The sequence below is a fragment of the Carassius carassius genome, chromosome 37 (assembly GCF_963082965.1).
Source record: "Carassius carassius chromosome 37, fCarCar2.1, whole genome shotgun sequence".
Taxonomy (NCBI): Eukaryota; Metazoa; Chordata; class Actinopteri; order Cypriniformes; family Cyprinidae; genus Carassius; species Carassius carassius.
Window position 1 is genome coordinate 24,366,543 of NC_081791.1, and position 26,817 is coordinate 24,393,359.

The window sequence follows — 26,817 nt, forward strand, 5'->3', positions numbered from 1 at the left end:
GGTGATGTTTAAAATGTGATAATTTCTATAAGACTAAACACTGAGTGATGTATCCGTCGATTTTGCATAGTCTCCTTCAGCCATGTCCTTCAACGAATCAATGGTTAATGGACAAAAAAATACCCCAACCTATTATTTTGCAAAGAAGATGCCCTTTTCCGTGTAAAAATGTCATTTATGACAAAAGCTAACGTTTTAAGTGTTTTGAATGTTTAAAGTATCTTAAAATTAGGATTCCTCACCGCGCTCCTTTCAGCAATAGTCTGCACGCGCTCTCAGTGGTGGCTGGAAGCGCGAGCGAGTGGCGCGTCGTCTTTATTCTACCTTCTTGAGAAAAGGATGCAAAACCCCCACGAAACCCGTTTCCAGGTCAACATGGGGTTAGATTACATGGTTAGATTTGCTGAAGGCGACCCCCGTTACGATCTAGAACGCACTCGCTTTGAATCCCCCGGCCACCCACATCATACAAAATCAGCGCGCGTGTTTGGAGCTTGTGAGGAAAATGCTGACGTGTTGACGCTACATTTGACGTGAAGACCGCTGAGGGATCTTTATTACTCTTAAGGACTTTTTTTATGGACTCGAACGATGCTCACAAATGTCTTGCTTGTGGAAACGCTTTCTTGGAGAGCGACACGACTTTAGGATTTTTGCATATTATGAGACTTAAATCAAAATGACGTGTAGGTTACGACAGTAGCCTGCTGGAGGGATTTTTCGTACTTTTATCGACTTTTTATGGACGCGCACGATTGTCGCAAGGATCGTGTTTATGTGGAAATACTTTTCAGGAGAACGCTGTATTTGTGAATGTCCTGAATAGCCTAGGCGTTTGGTTATTTAGACACAGGTATGTTTTATGTTTTATACTCAAAACTCCTATCATACTGCACCATTTGTCATTTAAAGAACGTTTGTTTGCATGTTATCTTATTAAAAGAGGAAACAAGACTCGAATGATCATCACAAACATCGTGTTTATGTGACACTTGGAAACGTTCTGAATAGAATGAAAGGTATTCAGTTCAACGAGGTGTTACAGAATATTCCTAGCTCTTTTCGAATTTTATGGACGCGAACGATATAGAATAGAATAGAATACAGCATACTTATTATTATTTATAGCCTACGCAAAGCTCATACTGCAGAATATTTATTATCTCATTAAAGAAAATAATATAGTGCTGTGATACTGAATTTTGGAGTTATGTTGTAAAATTGTATGCATAATTCTAAAGATGTAGTTTTATTTCCAAATCATTTTAACATTTGCAAGTTGCATCTTATTAACCCAGGACATGCATGTATGAGGGAACTGATATCAGCATTTGGATAAACTGAAAGAGACTTCAGAAAGAGTTTGGCGCAACTATCCACTGGTGATGCCGGAGGTCACTTCCACCAGAAGTGATAGGCTAAAATCCAAAGGCATTATGTTTTTATGCAACACCACAGCCATCAAGGACTGGAGCTATTTTCTCTCTCAAATCTTGCCTCTTGTGAATAACTCAGCAGGATTTGTTCATCAGAGTATGGACCGGGTGGAAGCGGTGACGAGCACCATGGTGGCGGCTCTGGAGCCCGACCTGAGCGGCATGAGCGCCAGTCACCCGCCGCTCAACTCTAATCACACGTCCGGAATGGAGCACGTCTTTCAATACTCGTACTCCGAGAGTGACCTGCAGTACACAGACTACAGGACGCCGCCGAGGGACTCGATACAGCTGCCCAAGGCGGTGCTGTACCTGGTTATGGCCGCGCTGGTGGTGGTGGCCGTGGCGTACGCGATCGTCGGGCACCTGGTGAAGGATCTCGTGCACGAGTTTGTGGGTAAGTGCATTCTGGAAATTTAATATATTTGATCATTCAAACAACGCTCTTGCTAAACAATCTGCATGTATATTAATGTTTTGTTATAATGGATGAAAAACAAATACAAATGCATCCGTTTTCTATATTGCACTATTGAACTATTGAGTCTAAACCAACAAACGTGCTTAAACCCCCTCTAAAACCAGCCATATGGTTTTCTTTTAAGTTTTCATTAGTTGTGTGTTTTGACTATTTATAGCTAACGAGCTGAATAAATGCAACTCTGCATCAGTTTTGTACATTGCACTGTTGAAGAAAAATCAAGACCAACGAATAGTCTGACCTGGTTTCCCAGCTGAACAATGCTTAAAATCCTCATTTAACAGATCAACCTGTTCATGCTGGACCTTCTAAGGTTTTTCAGCAGATTGTACATATCTGCTGCTTATTCATCTGCAGTCTATTGTCATTTTTTGTGTAAATCATTTTCTGTTTAGATATTATTTGTGTATTTTGGCTATGCATTTTTAACAGAAATTGAAAACATAAATGTTACTCCATCTGCATCAGTTTTATACATTGCACTGTTGAAAAAAACATTTTATGGGCTGAACTGATTTAAGATGGTTTCCCAGCTAAAGAGTGCTTAAAAACCTCGGGACCATCTAAAGTCCAGCATTTTTTCTCCCATAGCAAGTCATAAACAAAACACACATTCATTCATTGCAGCCGTTAACCAACACTATAACAGTACAATGGCCATTTTAATTTAATATATTTTCAGTATTTATATGTTTTGGGTATATTGTGTGCTTTTGGATTTTGGTGTGTTTATGCATTCATATTTATAAGAGTATAAAATGAGTTTGGCTGAAGTGTGCTTTTTGGAAGATTCTCCCAATGTTTGATAAGTATGCATATGTATGTGAGGGTCATGAACTCATAATATTCAGTTTTTAAGACCCTTGATGGAGGACACAACTGTTTGCATCAGTTCTTACATGCAACTCTGAAATGTACCTCTGTTTACATTCACATTGTACATTCACATTCACCTCCACAAGCATACCGACCCGTTCTCTCTCAAAGCTATAGTGTTGAGTAACCGGAAGGGGATGAAAAGAATTACATTTAATTCCTTCAGGGTCCCTCACTTCTGTTTTTCAAAGAACTTGACGTTTACCAGAAGCGATGAAGCAGGCAGGTCACACCTACACCCCCCCCCCCCCCCACACACACCTCTGAAGCAGAGAGGGGGCATGAGCACTCAACAATACCTGAGAGATTTCTCCAAAAGCCCTGGTTGTACTCTTCTGTAGATGTTGCTCTGTGCTTTTGTGTCGGTCCTGAGAGGTGTAAATGTGAAGATCATCGGTTTGGTGAGATTCTCACTGTATTTTTTTTCTTTCTACTCGGTCAGACAAGGAGAAAGCTCACTTTTGCTATCGTAGTAAAATACAGTTTAGTTTACAAGTCAATTGCTCTCTTTAGTTTACATTTTGTCTGATAAGGAAAATAAGGTTAGGGTTTTCTTCAAAATTGACTTTTGTGCCATTATTTCTCTTAGTGACAGGAGTTGCATTTTTTTCTTTGTGGATGATAAAATGTCATGGGGGGGGGGGGGGGGGGGGGGGGGAACCACAGAGAATACACAGAAATCATCTGTCAACTACCCAGAACTTCCTAGAAACCTTTTAGCAATAGCAACCACTCAGGACACCTAAGAATAGTAGCAGTGACTTTTGCCTTTGCATTTGTCTGGAAGGGGAAACAATGAAAAACATATATTTTATTTAAATAGCATTTTCAACTGACACCAGTTTGATGATGTGCAGAACACATATTAGCTGGCTTATGAGTTAGAAATTACTGTGGTTTTATTCAGTTTTATGTTATTTATTTAATATTTTATTGCATGCACATTTTAAAAAGACATCATATTACACATTAGTCTTTCAAAGTTGTCTTTATTTAGTAAGCTAAATTGAACATTGACTTAAAAAGGACTACTGTCATATTATAGCTAATTTATATTTTGTTTAAGGGGAAATTAAGTTTTGAAAAGCCCAAAAAATATTATACTGACCTACATGAAGTAATTTTTTTTAAGAAAATATACTGAATAGGTGTATGGTGTTTATACTAATCCTTTTACTTTGTATGAGTGTTTTGGGCTTTGGGAAAGTATTTTTTTTATTTATTAATATTACATTAAAATGTAAGGTTTGAACCAAACTATAAATATAATTGAAGAGAAACTAATATATCAGGTTGAATAAAGTGACTTTTCTTACAGCATGAGATATATATATTATTCTTCTTCTTCTTATTATTATTATTATTATTTATTTATTTTTTTTGTTATAAAAAAATCCTTTTTAACATCCTGATCATTTTATCATGCTCATTTCTCTCCTAATTGGCATACATTCATTATTATGTGGAAAGTTTTTATCAGCCACATTTGTTTACTCACACACTACAGAGTTCTGCTCATCTATTCCAGCATGCTCTCTGAGTCAAAGGCAAATGCATTTATTCCAGCCTTTGGCAGCATATATACAGTAGGCTGGTGGTTTCAGCTAGTGTTCAGTTTGATGGAGCGTTCAAACTAGATGACGGTTCATTACAGTTGTATAAATCATTAATCAAGTAGCACTTTAATTCGCAATAGGTGAACTGCAAAGTGTTTAATGCAGTCAGACAGCAGGCTGGGGCTCATATATAATATGTAGTGTGTATTGCATTACAGAAAGATGCTGTTGTTGCTTCCTATTTGGAATATAAATTTTTTTTTCATGAATTGTAAAGTACGATCCGGACATGTTCATGACAGGTTTAGTGAGATTCACCCGACTTATGGCTCACAAAAGTCTTGCTACATTACTGTCATCAGTAATCAGATGTATGTACTTGAGTGCATTGCATATGAATATGTATTTTTATCTCAAACTTGTGTGATTTCTGCACCTCTGTCAGTACAGATTACTATGGTTTAACCTCTCACTTCTGCTGCCAGAGGCTGTTTACTGGCATTTCTGGGGTTTGTGCTTCCTATCATGTTTTTATTACTTATTTTTTTAGACCCTAAAAAATATAGAATAATAACATAAGTACTGAATAATATTAATAATAATAATAGCAAAACACCTGCGGATTAAAATCTGTATTTTTTATTTTTTTTTGTCAAAAATTGAGACTGAATAAACCTTGAATGAAAAAAATAATATGCAGTAGTTCATAGTATTGGCTTGTAATACCCTGCAAGTTATTGAAACATTATTTTTGCACACATCTTCGGTTGACTTTTTATGTTTTTATAAAAAATTATCTTATGCTCACCAATTATTCGATTCAAACTACAGTAAAACAGTAATATTGTGAAATATTATTAGAATTTACAATAATCATTTTCTATTTAAATATTTAATTTTAAAATGTAATTTATCCCTGTGATGCAAAGCTGAATATTCAACATCATTACTCCAATCTTTAGTGTCATATGATCCTTCAAAATTCCTTCCTGATTTCCTGATTTGCTTCTCAGGAAATATTTCTTATTATTTAAATAGTATCAATGTTGAAAACAGTTGCTGCTTCATATTTTGTGGAACGTCTTTCAGAAACATCTCAATTAATCCACATGTTTGGAGTGTGGCCTCTGACACGTAAACTAAGCTTAATAATTGGTCTCTATGGATGACTGAGAACAGGTGTTTAACATCAGAGCTGTTGCTGTACAGTATGTCCTTCAGCATGACTGGAATGCTTTACTGGCCAGTCAGCATCTAGAATAATACTTATCCATTTTTATATTGTCCCAGCTTGCCTGTCACAAAGTTAATGTCCCTTCTGGAGTCTCAATGTGACTGATAATCATCTGTAATCTATGTCTCTCATCAGAGTGGGTGTTTGGGCCCCGTTCAGACAACCGCAGGAGCAAGAGTGAGGTGAACTGCATCAGCAGCAGCATGAATGAAATGAGCGAACTCTCGCATCCAGCCGACACTTGCTGCATCGTGTACAATCACTCTGACTGCCCGAGCACCATTAAGCTGGAAGAACTGGTGGTCACCATCGATGAGACCTCGCAGCTACCTCGTGAAGCTTACAGTGGGACCTAACTGAGACCAAACTCTCACCTTTGATCCAGCCCTTTATTACGAGGAGAAAAGCACATTTGCTTTAGTTTGATCAGCATCTGTGATGTTGAAAGCCGGTGTGGTGAAGTCACATGGCAGAAGACTTATCCTGGGATGAGGAAAACTGAAGAATCTGGGAGACTTTAGAAGGAATGGAATCACTTTAAAGTACATTAAATGTTCCGTATTGAGTGCTGTGAGACACTTTATATTTTCAAATCGAATAGTGAAAGAGAAAAGACACTTTCTTTATCATTCATATCAGTCTTGTCACACAATATTTCGGTTTATTTATTTCTTGTTTTGTGGAGACATGCACTGTGAATCTAGAATAGTGTTCTGCTGTTATCCATTTCCTACACTACCTGCAACCTGCTATGGTTTGATTCTCCCGCTTTTTGCAGATATTTATGGCTGAGTACTTATGGTATTTGCAAATACTCACATTTAATTTCAGGTTTATTGCGATCTGTTGCTTAAAAACAGAAATGCTTAGAGATCTTCTACCTACAGGTTGCTTGAAATTTTAAGTAACGAAGATGGTTTAGATAAACAGCCCCCAGTGAAAAAATGATCAATAGTTAATCCACAATGGCTTTTTCATCTAAAGCCATGTTACCAAAAATGTGTTTTATAATAGAGAGATGAGAGATTCTACACAAACACTTCTCACTGAAAATATATATTTAAATGGTAGAAAACTGCAGTTAAATAGACTTTTGATAATATATGTGAGTTATATGTAGACAAAATGGTCTAAAAAATACATATCTCTGTTTACTTCACAACTAAAAGGGCTATAATTTCAGGTTTCATTGCAGATGGTCGTCATAGTGAAGCTTTAGATCTGAACATCACATTTTTAAACAGATATTAAAGTCAGTGTGTATTAAAAGGCATAATCAAATATTTCAAACTTTGCAAACTTCTGCTGTCCTCTCTTTCATACATTTTTAACAAAAAAAGTATTTAAAAAATAGTAAAACAAAAAAAAAAAATTGCTCTAGGCAGTTTACCTGGCCACTCCTGCCATATCAATAACTTGTTATGACCTTTGTAGCCAAGGTGTAATAATTGTTATGTCAGATGTCACAAAAATGCAAAAAATACTAAAATTGTTTTGTTGTAGTCCTAATTCATATGTCCAGTCATGCCATGTAACAATAATCAAAATATGTTACAAAAGTTGTAGAAAAACACAGACAAAAATGATTTTTTTTTTTGGTTCATGTCATGTCCTGTATTTTACACTAATGCCACAAAAGTCACCTTAATAAATGTGTGACATCATGTCTAATTTATCTAAAACAACTTGCTTGGTATTCATTTTTACATTATTGTTTCAGCTACAAAAACAAAGCCTGGCACATTATAAAGATCTTAAAAAGTTATTAGTGGGTACTTTTTCAGTGATATTAATTAATGCAAGTAGAACAAAAGTTAGTCTTCTGGACAGAAAAGTGATGTGCAAAGGTTTTCCAATGTGGAGAAATTTTAATACATTTATAATTAAACTTTATACATCTATTATAACTATCACACTTTTACTATACTGTCTATTATAAATTAAATAACTCACATTCCCACTGTTTTGTTTTCATTCTGAGTGTATGCGCAGTGACGTCAAGAAGTAGGCGGGCACGCAGTGACGTCATCACCACAACATTCCGCAGCCGCACTTCCTCGGTCTCAGACAGTCGACTCTCGACTACAGTTTTTTCATTTGAACGGCTCTGCGTTTATATTTCCATGGCCGTTCATTTTTTTTAAATTAATAAACAGAGTGCTCGTAAGTACACACATCTATATCTATGCAGTGTTTAACGTTACGATGCGGCTTCTGTTGCAGCTGCGTTTGTGAGGTAAACTCTCAGTCGGGGAAAAGTCCAACTTTGTTGTGTTTTTTATGATGACGTTAACTTACTTGCCTTTATCGTGAAGGGACTTTTAGCGGTTTGTTTTCTTCTAACGTTAACGTTACCTTCTTTCTAAAGTTATAGGTGGCAAAAAGTCCCTTTTAAAATAATAAATGATACTAAACCTCTGAGTTTCAAAATCAAGGCTTTTGAAAGGATATACAGGACATTCTTTAAGAAATACCAGTGATAAATAAAATGTAAATATATTTGAATAGTTTAAAACATATCAACGATATCAACGGTAGACCATAACGTTTTATTGAAATCTTGCATACAAAAATGAATTAAATGTGTAATATATATATATATATATATATATATATATATATATATATATATATATACATTGTAATTTCACAAAACAGATGTTTACATATACTCCCAAGATAAAATTATGACTGAATTTATAAAAATGACCCGATTCAAAAGTTTACATACAATAGCTACTCATGAAATCTGGTTGTTTTAATATTTTGTGATAGTTGTTCATGAGTCCCTTGTTAGTCCTGAGCAGCTCAACTGCCTGCTGTTCTTCAGAAAAATCCTCCAGTTCCTGCACATTCTTCAGTTTTCCAGCATCGTCTGCATATTTGAACCCTTTCCAAATAGTATGATTTTGAGATCCATATTTTCACACTAAGGACAGTACACCACAATTAAAAAAGGAGAAAACATTTACTGATGCTCATTTGCATGCATTCTATGCTTTTTACTTGGTTACAGTTAGGTTTTAATTTTTATTTTTATCATGATTATTATTTTTAAATGTACTGTTAGTATGTAATTTATTGTGTTTGTGTGTGAACTCACACTCCTCAGTTTGAGTCTGATCTGCTGCGGTTGTGACATTAAGAACAGCCAATTATCTCCACTCACTTATTAAAATTAATGAAGTGTGTTTTAGCACAATAATGAAATGTTACCACAATTCCATAAGCCTTAAATGGGATCAAGCATGAAGGCAAGTGGAAATGCGATTGTAATTAGCCCATATTAACATTCAGATAGTTGTGTTTCTGGCCCAACAGCCACCCTGGTTGTACTTGATTATTCGGCTTTATTCAGTTAGGAAGCAGTTCTCAGATGGAGCTGAAGAAGATTTTATGGAAGTTTTTCTCTAAAGCCTTGCTAATAAAACAATAATGCACTAAACATCTGTAGGAAAGTAGGCCATCGCCGCTTCATACACATCAGGTGCCACAGAAGTATGTCATAAAAATGCATAACTGGCAACATTCATGCATTTGCAAGGTCAAGAGTGTAATATATTTTCTTGTGTGAATTGATTTATCTGATCCGAGTTCCTCAATGGGACCTGTATGATAATTAGCAGTATTTTCTCTTTGACATGTTTCAAATTCAATGTCCTAGTTCAGCGGACAGCGTTTGAAAGTTCAGGACTATTAGTCAGAAACTCACTGATTCTTGAGATGTGAGACACAACATGTCCCACAAATTTATATTTAAAGGGTAACTCTTTACATAAGGGTGCATTCGTTAATGCATTGGTTAACATTAACTAACAATAAGCACTACATTTGTTAAAGTATTTATTATTATTTGTTAATGTAAATTAATACAAATGCAACTGTTTAGTGTTAGTTCATTTTATCTCTGGTCCATATTATTAAAATATACAATTTTGATTGTAGTAAATGTTCAAATTAATTTTAAGATAAATAAATACTTCAGTAGTATTTTTCGTTGTTCGTGATAACTATGGTTAACAATAGTTAGTTTATGTTAATGTAGTTCACTATTATGAAGTGTCACACATTTACCTGTTATTAGTTATGAAAATGGCACCATTTCTACTTGGAAATGAATTTAAGATTTATTCTTTATATATATATATATACTTTTTATTTTTTATTTTAAATGCATTTATAAATGATATATTTGTGTGTAACCTCCTGTATCAGTAAGCATGGCGTCAGTTCTGTCAGTGGATGGATGTTCAGGGTCTCCTGATCTTTCTGTGTGTGCTGCTGCTGGTCAAACACCTGCGAGATGTTCTCACAAACAACCCTGCCTTTGGTTGGAAACTTTTTAAATATAGGCTTTAGTGATCCTCTTGGCGCCTTTCAGAGGGTAAGTCACATATGAAAGTGAAAGTGAAGTGACATTCAGCCAAGTATGGTGACCCATACTCAGAATTTGTGCTCTGCATTTAACCCATCCGAAATGCACACACACAGAGCAGTGAACACACACACACACACACTGTGAGCACACACCCGGAGCAGTGGGCAGCCATTTATGCTGCGGCGCCCGGGGAGCAGTTGGGGGTTCAATGCCTTGCTCAAGGGCACCTAAGTCGTGGTATTGAAGGTGGAGAGAGAACTGTACATACACTCCCCCCACCCACAATTCCTGCCAGCCCGGGACTCGAACTCACAACCTTTCGATTGGGAGTCCGACTCTCTAACCATTAGGCCACGACTTCCCATATCATATCAAATACAAATGTGTTAAACAATTCTGAGTGAATGTGTAACATGTCCAGATCATGTTGATCAGATTGCTGAGAGGTATGGAGATGTGAGCACACTGTATCTGGGAAACAAACCTTGCATACTGCTCACTGGATACGAGAGTTTCAAAGAGGCGTTTGTGGAGCAGGCGGACATCTTCACAGACCGGCCGTACTTCCCTATAGTTGACAAGCTCAGTAAAGGGAAAGGTACAGATGCAGAAAAAGCTATATTGGAGCAATCAGATTTAATACTGGCAAAATCAGAAATCACTTTCATTCTAAAATTGACCTTTGCACACTTCATTCTGTCTGTTTAGGTCTTATTATGTCCAGCGGACACATGTGGCGTCAGCAAAGGCGTTTTGCTCTGGCGACTCTAAAATACTTTGGTGTGGGGAAGAAAACTCTAGAAAACTTCATCCTGCAGGAGTGTCGCTTTCTCTGTGACTCTATGCAGACTGAACGAGGTCAGTGAGCAACAGTGTAGGGATAAACACCATTTCTTCTACTTTACAAACAAGATTGTTGTCATTCTTATACCAAAACTCCAGTGAAATGTTTCAAAACCAGGAAAGGGCATTTTCAGTGTCACAATCATGTCTTGAAGGGCCTTATGTACATACTGTCCTCTACAGGCCACCATCTGCAAGTGCAAGAGTCCTTTGAAGGTCAAATATATAGGAAACCACATGAGAGATCAACTTATTGAATTTTTCTCTTTTCATTTAAATAAATACACAGTGAGATTCAAAAGTCTGAGACCACATTGAAAATCCGGGATTTTTTTTGTACCTGTAAAAAATGTCAGGATTTGAATGTTTTAATAATAATAGCTAATTATACTAATACTAATAATCATCATTAAAAAAACAATAAAATGTAATGATAATAAATAACCTTTAAACAATATAACTGACAATAATTTAATATTAAATATTAAAATAAAATATAATATAAATTCATTAAGTAATAAAATAATAATAAGTAAAAAAAATGTAATGATCATAAATGATAAAAAAAATCAAATGTAAAAATAAAAAATCAATTAAATAATTGTGAGTAAATGTGTGGCAGCATGTGAATAAAAGCATTTTGACCTCATAACATTGCTCTTTTCTTTCTCTATTGTGTTTCTAGGTTTACCCTTCAACCCTCAGCATTTTGTGACGGATGCTGTGGCTAATATAATCTGTGGGTTGGTGTTTGGTCACAGGTTTGAGTATGATGACCACAATTTTCATCTGATGCAGAAGTATTTAGATGAATTCTTACAGCTTCCCATCTCGAACTGGGGACGGGTACGAGATCAGCCTGCTTTCACAAGGCTAATAAAAAGACTAACCCAAAAACTAGTTAATAAACTGAAATTAAATGAATGCTGTATCATAGTACTTGTCAATTAAACCAAATTTCATGTTTTCTGAAAAGTATTGTATTGTTTGAACATATGTTTGTCCTTTATTTGTCTCTTTCCAGTTATATAATCAGTTTCCCACCCTCATGTCGATGCTGCCAGGAAAACACCACACGGCATTCGCCAGCATATCTAAACTGAAGCCCTTCCTGCAGGAGGAAATCAGAAAACACAAGGAGGAGAGAGACCCGTCCAACCCCAGAGACTACATCGACTGTTATCTGGAAGAGATTGAGAAGGTATCGGTGAATTTCTGTTCTTTTAAGAGACCGTTATTGGTAGTCGGGAGATGCGTTAGCACCTCTTTTGTAAATATTCATGTCTGCCCTACAAAGAAAGATGCTTTTTGCCTCATAATGGTGAAGTTACAGCATTTATAGTGAAACATAACTACTGAACCTAAAATGAAGTATATTTTGAAATAGATTAAAAACAGATCTGAAATATATATATATAATAAAATATGTTATAATAATAAAAAAAATAAAAAAATAAATATATATATATATATATATAATATATAATATATATATATATATATATATATATATATATATATATATATATATATATATATATATATAGTTTCTTTAAATAAATTAAAACAAAAAATATATATATATTAAATAAAACATTAGATATATATATGTGTATATATATTACTTCAGTATATACATTTATTTATATATATATATATATATATATATAAATAAATGTATATACTGAAGTAATATATTGTAAATAAATAGATCAATGAAAGATAATATTTTATATGACTTAATATATATGTATGTAAATATTTAAAATATTAGATTTTTTTAAAAGTATAATAATCAAAATAAATTGTAAATAAATAAATTCAAATAAGTAAAAATCTAATTACCATACATCAATAAAAAAGCAGATAATTTGGTAATAAAATTACAAATATTTTTGCATATTTTTATATGTTGAAATAAATGAAAACTATATATCTGAAAATGTATTTTTTTGCATATGTGAAATTAATTTTTTTCCTCTTTTTTATTTTATTTTATCGTTCCCAGTGTAAGGACAGTGAGGCGGAGTTCACTGAGGACAACCTGATGTACTGTGTGGTGGATCTGTTTGGAGCAGGGACAGAAACCACCTCTAACACACTCAGATGGGCTTTACTCTTCATGATCAAGTACCCAGAAGTACAAGGTGGGATAGCAATCGATCAAAATTGTCATTTCCTGTTGCTTGCCTTCAAAATCTACCATCAGCATGCTCTTCGTTGACTATTTTCTGTCAGAGAAAGTCCAGTCTGAGATCGATCAGGTGATTGGACAGACACGGCAACCACTGATGGATGACCGAACAAATCTGCCATACACCTATGCAGTGATCCATGAAATCCAGAGGTTTGCCAACATTGTTACCTTCACGCCTCCCAGAATGGCCAACAAGGACACGACAGTGGGAGGACATCTCATCCCGAAGGTTATTTGGTTTTTGCGTCTTGCACCATACAGCATTTAGAGTGGGGCTCGAAAGTTTGGGCAGACCTTGCATAATCTGTGAAAATGTGAATGATTAAAAAAAAAAAAAAGAGAGATCATACTAAATGCATGTTATTTTTTATTTAGTTCTCTCCTGAGTAAGATATTGTACATAAAATGTTTACATTTAGTCCACAAGACAAAAAAGGGCTGAAATCATTAAAATAGCCCCATTCATAAATTTGGAAACCCTTGGTTCATAATACTGTGTGTGGTTACCTGGATGATCCACGACTGTCTTTCTGTTTTGTGATGGTTGTGCATGAGTCCCTTGTTTGTTCTGAAGAGTTAACTGTTAAACAGATTCTTCAGATTTTCAGCATCTTTGCATATTTGAACCTTTTCCAGCAGTAACTGTATGATTTTGAGAGACATCTTTTCACACTGAGGACAACTGAGGCACTAAAACACCACTTTTAAAAAAAGGTTCAAACATTCACTGATGCTCCAGAAGGAAACAAGATGCATTAAGAGTCGGGGGGTGAAAACTTGAAGATTTGAAGATCAAGGTAAATTGTACTTCATTTGTGTTCCGGGAAACATACTGCAGGAGTGTCGCTTTAAGATAAGTATCTTATGTTGCTTACGAAGAGCAGAACTAAATGGGAAAAAATTATATTTCAACAAAATAGGAAAAATTTGGCCATCTTCATCTTGTTCAAAAGTTTTCACCCCCCAACTCTTATTGCATCTTGTTTTCTTCTGGAGCATCAGTGAATGTTTGAACCTTTTTTAATAGTTGTGTTTTTAGTGCCTCAGTTGTCCTCGGTGTGAAAAGATGGATCTCAAAATCATACAGTTACTGCTGGAAAGGGTTCAACAGAAAGACAGTCGTGCATCATCCAGGTCAAAGTCAAAGTCAAAGTCACCTTTATTTATATAGCGCTTTAAACAAAATACATGGCGTCAAAGCAACTGAACAACATTCATTAGGAAAACAGAGTCAATAATGCAAAAATGATAGTTAAAGGCAGTTCATCATTGGATTCAGTTATGTCATTTCTGTTCAGTTAAATAGTGTCTGTGCATTTATTTGCAATCAAGTCAACGATATCGCTGTAGATGAAGTGACCCCAACTAAGCAAGCCAGAGGCGACAGCGGCAAGGAACCGAAACTCCATCGGTGACAGAATGGAGAAAAAAACCTTGGGAGAAACCAGGCTCAGTTGGGGGGCCAGTTCTCCTCTGACCAGACGAAACCAGTAGTTCAATTCCAGGCAGCAGCAAAGTCAGATTGTGCAGAAGAATCATCTGTTTCCTGTGATCTTGTCCTGGTGGTCATCTAAGACAAGGTCTTTACAGGGATCAGTATCTGGGGCTCTAGTTGTCCTGGTCTCCACTGTCTTTCAGGGATGTAGAGGTCCTTTCTAGGTGCTGATCCACCATCTGGACTGGATACGTACTGGATCCGGGTGACTGCAGTGACCCTCTGATCTGGACACAGACTGGATCTGGTGGCTACGGTGACCTCGGAACAAGAGAGAAACAGACGAATATTAGCGTACATGCCATTCTTCTAATGATGTAGCAAGTACATAGGGTGTTATGGAAGTGTTTCCGGTTCCGGTTTACCTAATTAATGCAGCCTAAAAATCCTTTAACGGATTTGGATATTAAAAGCATATTAGTATGTTATGTGTATGCCAGGTTAAAGAGATGAGTCTTTAATCTAGATTTAAACTGCAAGAGTGTGTCTGCCTCCCGAACAATGTTAGGTAGGTTATTCCAGAGTTTAGGCGCCAAATAGGAAAAGGATCTTCCGCCCGCAGTTGATTTTTATATTCTAGCTATTATCAAATTGCCTGAGGTAACCACACACTATTAAGAACCAAGGGTTCCCAAACTTTTGAATGGGGTCATTTTATTAATTTCAGCAATTTTTTGTCTTGTTGACTAAATGTAAACATCTTTTATGTACAATATCTTACTCAGGACATTACTAACTTAAAAATAACATGCATTTAGTATGATCTTTCTTATTTTTTGAAAATTATTCACATTTTCACAGATTCTGCAAGGGGTCCCCAAACTTTCGAGCCCCACTGTATGTATGTGAATGAATCTGCAACTTCTGTTGGTTTATCACAGTGTGTGGTAGTGATGCCACTGCTGAAGTCAATCCTACAGGATAAGAATGAGTACAGCACTCCGTATGAATTCAATCCTGCTCACTTTCTGGATGTAAATGGCAAATTTTTGAAGAAAGACCATTTCATCCCATTCTCAATAGGTAGGTCGTGTCCGTACAGCTGTAGTACTGTGAATTTACTCTGAGTTTACTGATCCAGAGCCTGCTTTCCAGGTAAGAGGATGTGTCCAGGTGAGCAGCTCGCTCGAATGGAGCTCTTCCTATTCTTCACGTCTCTGATGCAGCGTTACACCTTCCTGCCTCTTGAGGGACAAACGTTGAGTCTGAAAGGAACTATCAGCGTCTCATCTGGTCCTGAACCCTTCCAGATACATGCTGTGCCTCGATAGTGTAGATTTTAATCATTCAGAAATCAGCTCCGCTCCAGAATCATGTTCAAGCACCAGTGTTCATTATATGGGTTCTTTTCCCACAGGAATCCACAGCTGTGGCTCACTAACAGTAATTACTGAAGGAATTTAATGCATCTTGAAAGGAAATTGATCTGATTTTCTTCTTTTAGTATACATTTCTGCTTATATACTGTCTGGTCATCAAATGCAGGGAAATCTGATTTAGCAAGATAAATCCAGTAATATTGTGAAATCTTATAGCAGTTTCAATTTCAATATTTCTTGCTTTTTTAAGTGTGATAGGAATAACCTGAATTTTTAGCATCATTACTCTAGTTTTCAGTGTCACGTGATCCTTCAGAAATCATTCTAATATGCTGATTTGCTGCTAAAGGAACATTTCTCATTATTATCAGTGTTGAAAACGGTTGTGCTGCTAAATGTTTTTTAAATACATAACTGATATGTATTTTTTTAGGAGTCTTTTATGAAAGTTCAAAAGAACAACATTTATTTGAAATAGAAACCTTTTGTAATATTATAAATGCCTTTACAGTCACTTTTGATGATTTAAACGCATACCTTCTGAATAAACATTTTTCCCCAAAAAGTTTATTACAGTATTTTTGCAGGAAATAGCCCATATTAAAGGGATACTTCACCCAAAGATTTTGTCATTAATTACTCAGCCCATGTCGTTCATAACCCATAAAATCTTGTTTATCTGTGGAACACAAATTAAGATATTTTTGATGAAATCAGAGAACTATACAATACAACTGAATATAACTGAAATGTTCAAGGCCCAGAAATGTAGTAGGAAGTTCTAGGAACATTGTTAAAACAGGCCATGTGACATCATTGGTTCAACTGCAGTTTTATGAAGCTATGAGAAAACATTTTGTGCACAAAGAAAACAAAAATAACAACTTTGTTCAACAGTTTCTTGTCATGTCAGTTTTCACATGAGTAACACTATGCATGCACTGCACCATGTTTACAGGCAGAGGAAGACACACACTGTACATAAAACAGTCTTCGTAAACATGTCTGAAGATTTGTACAGCGATTTTTTGCCCAGCCTTACCAGAATATACAGATGATGAACTAAGAGAGATGGACATTCTACAGTATGTCAGTAGCACCACACGAAGAAATCGCTGAATAAAGTCGTTATTTTTGTTTTGTATTCTCGTAGCTTCATAAAATTATGGTTGATCCATGGTCTTTATATATATATATATATATATATATATATATATATATATATATATATATATATATATATATAAAGACCATGGATCAACCATAATTTTATGAAGCTACGAGAATGCTTGGCCTGTTTTAACAATGGCCTGTTTTAACAATGTTCCTAGAACTTCCTACTACATTTCTGGGCCTTGAACATTTCAGTTATATTCAGTTGTATTGTATATATCAATATATATATATATATATATATATATATATATCCATATATATATATCCATATATATATATATATATATCCATATACCATCCAACCTGAACACAAGTAGATAAATACATGAAAGATTTCAGCAAATGTACAAGCTAGTCTGGTAATGTATCTCAATGCCAAACTGGCCACATAATTCATGCATATCTTCACAGCATGATAATACTATGTTGACTCATGAATATTAACGAGGTGACATGATGGTCCAGAGATGGCCCATTATCATTAAATTAGTTCAATTCACAAGTTCAAATTCTGATTTCCACTCTGTAACTTCTGACAAAATCAACAAACCCTTGAAAATCAAGTGAACACTGGAAGTGATTGAGGCCATTACCTTTGCATATGTCTCCAGTGATGAACAAACAACTTGGCCATAGAAATTCATCACTGGCAGCAGGACGAGGTCAAGGGTGTAATATCATTTTTTGGTGCTAAAGGCTTTCTCAGCTACAGACCCCACGGTGAGAGCTGAATTACTATTAGGTGTATTTTATGACATGGTACATGATCTCTGGAAATGTGAAATTGAGTTTAAAGCAATAGTTGACCCAAAAATGTAAATTTGCTGAGGATTTACTAAGCCTCGAGTCATCCAAGATGTAGATGGGTTTGTTTCTCCACAGGAACAGATTTGGAGAAATGTAACATTAGATCACTTGCTCACCAATGGATCCTCTGCAATGAATGGGTGCTGTCAGAATGAGAGTCCAAACAGCTGATAAAAACATCACAACAATCCACAAGTAATCCACATGACTATAGTTCATCAGTTAACATCTCGCAAAGCAAAAAACTGCATGTTAGTATGAAACAAATTCATAATGAAGGCTTTTTAACTTTAAAATATCCCTTCTGGCTAAAATACACGTTTATTATCACTAACTTCTCCAGTGAAAAATTCCATCCCTTGTTCTCTCACATCAAAATCATCCAACATATTTTAAGAACTGTTTTCTCTTGTAAACTGCTTGATCTCTGCATGATTCAGACGCGATTAATTTTTCACTGGAGAAAGCAATATTATAGACAGAGGACTCAAATTTGAACCAGAAGAGATAGTTTTAAGTTAAAAATGTTTTAATGGTAGATTTGTTTCTCACACACACACACATACACACACACACACACACACACAAGTCATTAATTTATGAACTAGAGTGATGTGGATTATTGTGATGTTTTTATCAGCTGTTTGGACTCTCATTCTGACGGCACCCATTCACTGGTGAGCAAGTGATGAATGCTAAATTTTTCCAGATCTTTTTCTGTGAACAAATTCCTCAAACTCATTGTTTTCAGTAAGTAAACAAACATATGGCTTAAATATGTTGACAGCATGTATTTAAGTTTAAATAATGTTAACCATTTAATTAAATTTGCTTTGGATCATAAAATCTGACCTTTTCCCTCTTCATTCTGTCTGTGTCCAGTGGCCACATCAGCAGATGTTTTGGTCTGTCAACACACCAGACAACTCCATGCTGCAGGAGTGTAATATTGAATGAGGTCAGTGAGCAACAGAAGACTTTATCTACATGCAGATTTTATGTTGGTGTTTTGTATAATGCATTAAACACTACAAATATATACAAAAAGAAAACCAGCTCACGGAAGAGATTTTAGCTTGCATTTCATAAAGTCTTGCAGAACAGCTGCATATATAGAAAGTTTGTACTGCCTCCTACAGGCCACAATATGCAAGTACAACTTACTTTCTGAAGGTTAAGCATGAAGAGCTCATCTTTTTTTATCATTTTAAATAATATATTTTCTGTAATTACATTGCATTTGCATCTGGCTTTTTTTTCTTTTTTCTTTTTTTATTCTTTCAACATAAATCTGAACATTTAATAAAGCCAGGTTCAAAATTATTATTTTGTTTTGTATATAGATAGATAGATAGATAGATAGATAGATAGATAGATAGATAGATAGATAGATAGATAGACTGATTTACCATGCATTTAGAAATAAAATGTTGTATACACGGGTTTCTTGTATACAAACAATACCGGATGCACGCGCATCCAGGAGGCAGAAAACCACTATCTGTTATGCCGAGTTCAGTAAAAGAACACTGTAATTAATGTAGATTTCACATTGTTTGTAATTTCTTGTTGACTCAATAATAAATTGCAATTTCAGAGTGGGATCTGTTTGTTTGTGTTTCATATTAATATATTATTAATATAACATTATGTAAAATGGCCAACTGTTTACGAATCAAAATCCGGACATACTGTGATGCATGTATGAATTATCACGTTATACTAAAGTTAGTAATGTAAGCCTCTATAGAGCCCGAATTTGCTTTTATATAAGTTAACCTTGTTTACGTTACTTTACGACCTGCAACATATCATGACTGCTGCACACATAACGTTACTTTACTCTAATCAAAGATTTGACAATGGATTACGTGGGAAGCCTTAGTAACTCCGACCGTAGAGATTATATTTAAGAAGCTTGAAGCCATAACCTCCGCCGGCTTTTGGCAAAACCATGCTTCCCCCAAGGCACGTTGAACATCTGACACCCAGCTCTGGCTCGGTTGGTACAATTTACAACGCAACAACTCCTTGGCATTTTGACTAGCGACAACACCACCACCTAAACCATTTACTCCGGTACGAAGAGCGCGGGTCTTTTGCCTCTTGGTTGCGTGCGCAAGCAGTGATGACGTCGCCGAGAAATCCATGTATAAAATCAGACAATTTGTGGGTGGACTATCCCTTTAAGTGGACTAATCAAAAACATATGTTGAGCTAGTAGCACCTCCTGGTGGAGAAGATCATTACAGAAAACCAAGTCATAATTTTTTTGCAGGGCATATTTCTTTCCACCAGTGGCGTAGCCACGGGTGTGCCCGGGTGTGCCTGTGCCACCCACAGTGGCAGCTGGCACACCTAAAAATAGATGCAGAATTATTTTTTATAGTCCCAATAAAAAATGTTTACTAAACTTGGGCTATTTTTGTTTACTTAGAATATATATATTTTTTTAAATCAACCCTTTCACGCGTAAATAACAAATATTTTAACTGACCCCTTGTTTCCATGGCGACACGTCATGATTGTCACGTGACACACCGCAGCCACTAACAGATGTATCGGTATTCGTTTTATTTAATTTTTCATTTTTTATTATAATATATACACAAACTTGCTTACCATGTCAACTATCTGATATTCCAATTCTTCGTTTAAAAACATTTATAAATTTTCTTGATCTATAACGAGATGAGCGCTGCAGTTCAGAGTCCTGTCAGCCGGATTTAACGTAGGCCTACATCACTTGAATTCCTGTTTCTCCCGAAATACATGAAAGTAAGTGACTGTTGAACTGGACGAAGAATAGAGTAAACTTCATTGTTCTGCAAGTGTGTCTGATATATGAATAAAACACGTAGGCAAATTACATTTGATTAGATAGTATTTGCTGCTTCCATAGACATCAGTGTGTATTTTAAAAACTACCAATGTATTGTTTTACTAGTGATAATGTATATTTAAATGTATGAAACCTAAAATAAACATTATGTGGTTGAAAACACTGCATATTAATTGTGATATATGACAAGCGCTGAGCGTGTCCGTCTCCAAGTACTCTGGCTCAGTGCATCATATTGTGATAAGAAAAAGACATAAGAAAAAAACTAATAAAAATGTGAAAAATACACACAAAATTACTAAAACTTTAAACTTAAAATGATGAATGCAGAAAATACAAATAACTATTAAATATATTGGGGAAAAATAATATATTGAAAAAAAATCTCAGTGATGTTAAAATAATCTATATCTATATCTAATCTAATCTAAAATAATGCTACTTCTGAAATTCAAGTAATTCAGAACATGCTGTTTTGCAGTTTAGAGCAATACATGGTCTTTTGGAATGGATGATGTTTTTTGTTCTGTAAGTTACAGCATATTCAATAAGCTCTTTTATTTCAAGCAGGAAAATTCAATTCAATATGACTATTATCTGTCTCCAGAATGTCTGCAGAATTCATTTATGATGTCATATTGGCCACTATTAACATTTATAGATGGATAGCAAAGATAATCGTAAAAGAGGCTATAGGCATTTAATATCTAATAAAAAATCTGTTAAATGTGCATTCTGCTATTTTTTTATACCTGTAAAGCCTGACATATTAAATACTAGCCAAAAAATGTAAAATAAATAACAAAATACTAGCCCTTTTTTTTACCTTTATGCAAAATATTTTTAAAACATTTGTATGTGTGCTTTTGTTAAGTATCATATTTAGTACATCAGGCTTTTATAATTCATATATTGTAATATAATGAGAATATCTCAGCAAATTATTGATCATGTTGCTAATTTCGAGACACTTAGAGATCTTTAGGAATTTCATTTTTAAAATAAAAATACTTATGGCAAATAGTGGCAATTATTTGCACCTCAGTATTGTAGTACACTATAAAACAGTATGCAATAATGACTGAGTGTAAATTATAATTTTAATTCAAATTATTAAATGGATGCCAGCATATTAGGACAATAAAGCCCTCCCTCAAAACTGTTTGATTTTTTCCTTCGTTTTTATTTAAAATAAATGCTTTTCTGATGTGATTTGAAATTTGAAAAGGTAGGGGGAAAAAGGCAGATTCGGAACCGGATCGATTGCATCATATTGTGAACAACACACGTTTTACCATCTGCACTATTAGAGCCGACGACTGTACTTTATCTGTTGTAATTTTGACTAGCTCAATAAGAAATATAAGGTGCCATTGAAGTGTAATATTACAATATACAGTGAAGTAAAGTGCAACAGAATGTTAATGTATTGTAAGATACTACACAGATTTACAGAATAAACTTTAATTCCATATAATTTTACCTCAAATGAAACATGGTTAAACACGGTTGTTTTCCCCGTCTTTTTACACCTTAATGTTCTTTAATACTTTAACATTTTATTAGAGTTTTCTTTTAAAGAGTAACTAAACCCTAAACCAACTTTTTTTAGTTAATGATCTGTAAGAATGGGGCTTTATTAGTGCTGTTCATTGATTCGAGTAACTTTTTTGACATTTGAGTATAAAGTGTTTTAATTCTACAATATATGGTGTAAAAACGTCTGAGTGCTGCTCTCTTCAGGTTGAACGGTGGCTACTGCAGTTGATTTTTCCTATTGGATGTTGCGGTGGCAAGTGACGTAAGCGGTGGCAGGTGACGTAGGCAGTTTCCAGCTCACCACACCCCTTGGTACGAGCTAACACGCCCTTGCCCTTGACAGTATAAAACCATCAAAATCACTGTAGTGAGTCAGGAGCTGGAATTGCGAGTATTGGTAACGACCAGGATAGACTATTATAGCATCTATTTAGCATAGCAATTATATAGTTATTTAGATCTTCAAGTTAGCGTAGATTTATCTGTATTTAGTACAGTGGTCAGGATGGTACGGAGGTGTGTTGCTGGTTGCAACAGAACTGCTGAACTGCATAGTTTTCCAGCAGACTTTAAAATTAAGCGCCAGTGGTTGCATGCACTTGGCCTGGAAGACCGCAAGTTCCCGCCTAGAGCTCGAGTGTGCAAACTGCATTTTACACGGGATTGCTTCTCCAACGCAATGGAGGTGGAAATGGGATTCTCCACACAGCTCGCGCTGAAAAGCGACGCGGTGCGGGAGGTAAGACCGCAGTTTGAGCCAGCGGCTGGAATTAATATGAACAGACACCTCGACATCTTCCACTTCAGGTGAAGGTGGGGGAGAAAAGTCCTCTACTTCAAATGATCGCTCTGTTGCAAAGCTACTTGCGTCATTACAGTCACTCTCCATTTTAGCGTCTCTGACAGCAGCTGTCAATCAATCCGTCACTGCGAGTCTCAGGATCACGCCGCACTCGCTCAGCCCCGCCCTAGGTTCGTCCCCTCTATCTCCGCTGTGATCTGCCCACTTTTCAGCATTTTTCAAATATTGTCAGTGGGTGGAGTCAGGCTCTGAGCAGGGGTTTAGTTACACTTTAAGTATGCGCATCGTTTTAATGCACGCACAACGCGAAAACAACTAACGTCATCACGCAATGCAAATTACAAGCGCATGCGCGGTAAACACATACGTGACGTACATACGTGACGTACATACATGACGTACGTACGTGACGTCACCGCGCTACAGTCTGCAGCAAAGGGTGTCTCTCAGTCTCTGGCTCAGTGCCAGCCAACGCGCAAAAGCAGTTTGAATCTGGCAGTTCTGTGATGGCACTGAACATTTTAACTCATACTCTCAGGGGCACAGAAATGAGAATCCAATATATGGTGCAATAATGCTAAAAATGTTAAAATGTAATTTACATTTTAAATTATTTTTGTTAAAATATATCTGCCGACATTGGACTGCCAACCAATCAGCAAACAGCAGCTGACTGTGACCCCAGCAGTCTTTGATATAAACAGATAATTTTTGATTGCACATTGCTAGCTAGCAATATGTTGCAGAGCTCCTTTCTTAATTTTTTTTAGCAAAAAACCTTGGCTTGATGGACAGCCGGACACAAGGCCTAACATTACACCTGATGAGGATGTTTCTCCCTCCCCGGGCCCAACATCAACAGACAGTGTTGCCAGATTGGAAATGTCCAAGTATCGTACCAGAAGTTCAAAATTATCGTATTTGGAAGAAAATTATTACATTTAACAATTAACTACATTTTTACATGACCTGCAAATTACCACTAGGAGTATGGTTGGACAGAAGCAGTGCGACAAAAATACTATCCCATAATTTTGCACAGTAATCTGACAATAAATGTGGCACACCCAGATTTTCATATGCACACCCAGAGTCTTTTTTCTGGCTACACTACTGCTTTTCACACTTTAATTTAAGGGTGTTTTTAAAACGTGATTTGCTGAAAAAACCCACCACAACAAAAAACAATAAAGCTTGAGAAAATAATTCACTGTTCACACATTTAAATCTAAAACTGTCACCAGTGTCAGTACATTTGCTGTAGCCCCTCAAACCATTTTAAACCAGAAAATGATAGTACTACCCACTGTCCATGCACACCATTATTTCATTACACTGAAATTAAATTAAATGAATTGAATTTAAAAATGTTTAATTAAAAAAATATATATATTATTTTTAATACACATTAAACATTCATGCATTGATGCAATTCTTAGCAATGTGTTAAGTGTGCATTCAATTCTTTTAAGGGATCATATCATGCAAAAGCTAGTTTCACTTAATGTTCTAAATGAACTAAAACTGAAATATAAATTAATACAAACTAAAAAGACATAAGAAAAAAACTAATACAAATGTAAAAATACACAACAAAATTACTAAAACTTTAAACTTAAAATGATGAATGCAGAAAATACAAATAACTATTAAATATATTGGGGAAAAATAATATATTGAAAAAAAAATCTCAGTGATGTTAAAATAATCTATATCTAATCTAATCTAATCTAAAATAATGCTACTTCTGAAATTCAAGTAATTCTGAACATGCTGTTTTGCAGTTTAGAGCAATACATGGTCTTTTGGAATGGATGATGTTTTTTGTTCTGTAAGTTACAGCATATTCAATAAGCTCTTTTATTTCAAGCAGGAAAATTCAATTCAATATGACTATTATCTGTCTCCAGAATGTCTGCAGAATTCATTTATGATGTCATATTGGCCACTATTAACATTTATAGATGGATAGCAAAGATAATCGTAAAAGAGGCTATAGGCATTTAATATCTAATAAAAAATCTGTTAAATGTGCATTCTGCTATTTTTTTATACCTGTAAAGCCTGACATATTAAATACTAGCCAAAAAAATGTAAAATAAATAACAAAATACTAGCCCTTTTTTTTTACCTTTATGCAAAATATTTTTAAAAGATTTGTATGTGTGCTTTTGTTAAGTGTCATATTTAATACATCAGGCTTTTATAATTCATATATTGTAATATAATGAGAATATCTCAGCAAATTCTTGATCATGTTGCTAATTTCGAGACACTTAGAGATCTTTAGGAATTTCATTTTTAGTGAAAAACAAAACAAAACACAACAACAACAAAAAACTGCAGGATTAAACCTTGCAGCAAAAATGTTTTTTGTCTCATTCTATATATAGCAAGTTCGTGAGCTTGTATGTTCTCAGCTCTAATGTCACAGATAATCTCATCTTGACTCTTGATGTGTGTCTGTGTAGATTATCCGGCTGTAAGATCAAACCCTTCACACTTCAGAGAGCTGGATCTGAGCTCCAGTCACCTCACACATCTGCTGAAGGATCCATATACTGTCAGCTAGAGAAGCTCAAGCTGAGCATTAAGAGCCATTCATGCAAAGTAAAGGTGTGGTTACATTTACCACTGCTCAGCAAAATTTTAAAGGAGAAATCCAGTCATTTCAATGGGAAACTGTGCGGCTTGTGATATACAAAATCACAGGTCCTTTTAAATTTTTTTGTTTCAGGTTTGAAACAAGGCTGACTCTTTCTTTGCAATTGCGAGTTTATATCTCACAATTCAGGCTTTTCTGGTCAAAACTGAGTTTATATCTCATTATTCATACTTTTATATCTCATAATTCAGACTTTTATATCTCCCAATTCAGACTTTTCTAGTCAAAACTGTGTTTACAGTACATCTCACAATCCCGACTTTTCTCCTTTTCTTGTCAAAACTTAGTTTATATCTCAAAATTAAGACTTTTCTGGTCAAAACTGAGTTTATATATCATAATTCAGACTTTTCTTCTCAAAACTGCAAGTTTATCTCAAAATTCTGACTTCTCTTGTCAAAACTGAGTTTATAGAGTATCTCATAATCCAGACTTTTCTAATTTTCTTGTCAAAACTTAGTTTATATCTCAAAATTCAGACTTCTGGTCAAAATAATTCAGACTTTTCTTCTCAAAACTGCAAATTTATCCCAGAATGGTTTTATCTTCAAAACTGAATGTTTGTTTTTGTTTGTTTTGAGTTTATATCTCAAAATTCAGACTTTTCTGGTCAAAACTGAGTTTATACAGTATCTCATAATTCAGACTTTTCTTCTCAAAACTGCGAGTTTATATCTAAAAATTCCGACATTTCTTGTCAAAACTGAGTTTACAGTATATCTCACAATCCAGACTTTTCTCCTTTTCTTGTCAAAACATAGTTTATATCTCAAAATTCAGACTTTTCTGGTCAGAATAATTCAGACTTTTCTCAAAACTGCAAATTTATCCCAGAATGGTTTTATCTTCAAAACTACATGTTTGTTTTTGTTTGTTTTGAGTTTATATCTCAAAATTCAGACTTTTCTGGTCAAAACTGAGTTTATACAGTATCTCATAATTCAGACTTTTCATCTTAAAACTGCGAATTTATATCTAAAAATTCAGACTTTTTTGCTCAAACTGTGCAAAGTTTAATGTATAACTGACAATTCTGGCTTCTAAAAATTGCAAGTTTATATCTCAAAGTTCAGATTTTTCTTCACAAACTGTGCATTTAAAAAATTTTGCATTGTCAGATTTGTGAGGAAAAAAGTTGCAAATAAATTAATTTTTTTCTATGTTGGAAACA

General features: G+C 35.1%; 3 protein-coding genes across 3 annotated transcripts in view; all 3 read left to right on the plus strand.

Moving 5' to 3' along the window:
* Positions 1 to 1,165: 1,165 nt before the first annotated feature.
* On the plus strand, positions 1,166 to 6,400 carry LOC132117779 (uncharacterized). Its single transcript, XM_059527085.1, has 2 exons — positions 1,166 to 1,833; positions 5,719 to 6,400. Exons 1-2 carry the CDS (start codon positions 1,386 to 1,388, stop codon positions 5,937 to 5,939), a joined length of 669 nt encoding a protein of 222 aa, XP_059383068.1. The 5' UTR covers positions 1,166 to 1,385; the 3' UTR covers positions 5,940 to 6,400.
* A 1,230-nt stretch (positions 6,401 to 7,630) lies between these two features.
* The window catches only part of LOC132118476 (cytochrome P450 2J4-like), a 28,771-nt gene continuing 9,584 nt past the window's right edge, over positions 7,631 to 26,817 (plus strand). Inside the window, exon 1 of the mRNA XM_059528331.1 lies at positions 7,631 to 7,746. The gene's annotated coding sequence lies outside the window, so the exon portion shown is untranslated. The remainder of the gene's footprint in view (positions 7,747 to 26,817) is intronic.
* On the plus strand, positions 9,829 to 16,123 carry LOC132118478 (cytochrome P450 2J4-like). Its single transcript, XM_059528332.1, has 9 exons — positions 9,829 to 9,967; positions 10,397 to 10,559; positions 10,670 to 10,819; positions 11,490 to 11,650; positions 11,829 to 12,005; positions 12,813 to 12,951; positions 13,043 to 13,230; positions 15,378 to 15,519; positions 15,592 to 16,123. The coding sequence occupies exons 1-9, from the start codon at positions 9,887 to 9,889 to the stop codon at positions 15,765 to 15,767; spliced, it is 1,377 nt and encodes a 458-aa protein (XP_059384315.1). The 5' UTR covers positions 9,829 to 9,886; the 3' UTR covers positions 15,768 to 16,123.

Excerpts from the sequence above, each read along its gene's own strand:
- LOC132117779 (XM_059527085.1), top strand. The coding sequence starts at position 1,386 with ATGCCGGAGGTCACTTCCACCAGAAGTGATAGGCTAAAATCCAAAGGC. Across the intron at positions 1,834-5,718 it reads TCTCGTGCACGAGTTTGTGG|AGTGGGTGTTTGGGCCCCGT; the intron begins GTAAGTGCATTC and ends GTCTCTCATCAG.
- LOC132118478 (XM_059528332.1), top strand. The coding sequence starts at position 9,887 with ATGTTCTCACAAACAACCCTGCCTTTGGTTGGAAACTTTTTAAATATA. Across the intron at positions 10,560-10,669 it reads CAAGCTCAGTAAAGGGAAAG|GTCTTATTATGTCCAGCGGA; the intron begins GTACAGATGCAG and ends CTGTCTGTTTAG. Across the intron at positions 12,006-12,812 it reads ATCTGGAAGAGATTGAGAAG|TGTAAGGACAGTGAGGCGGA; the intron begins GTATCGGTGAAT and ends TATCGTTCCCAG.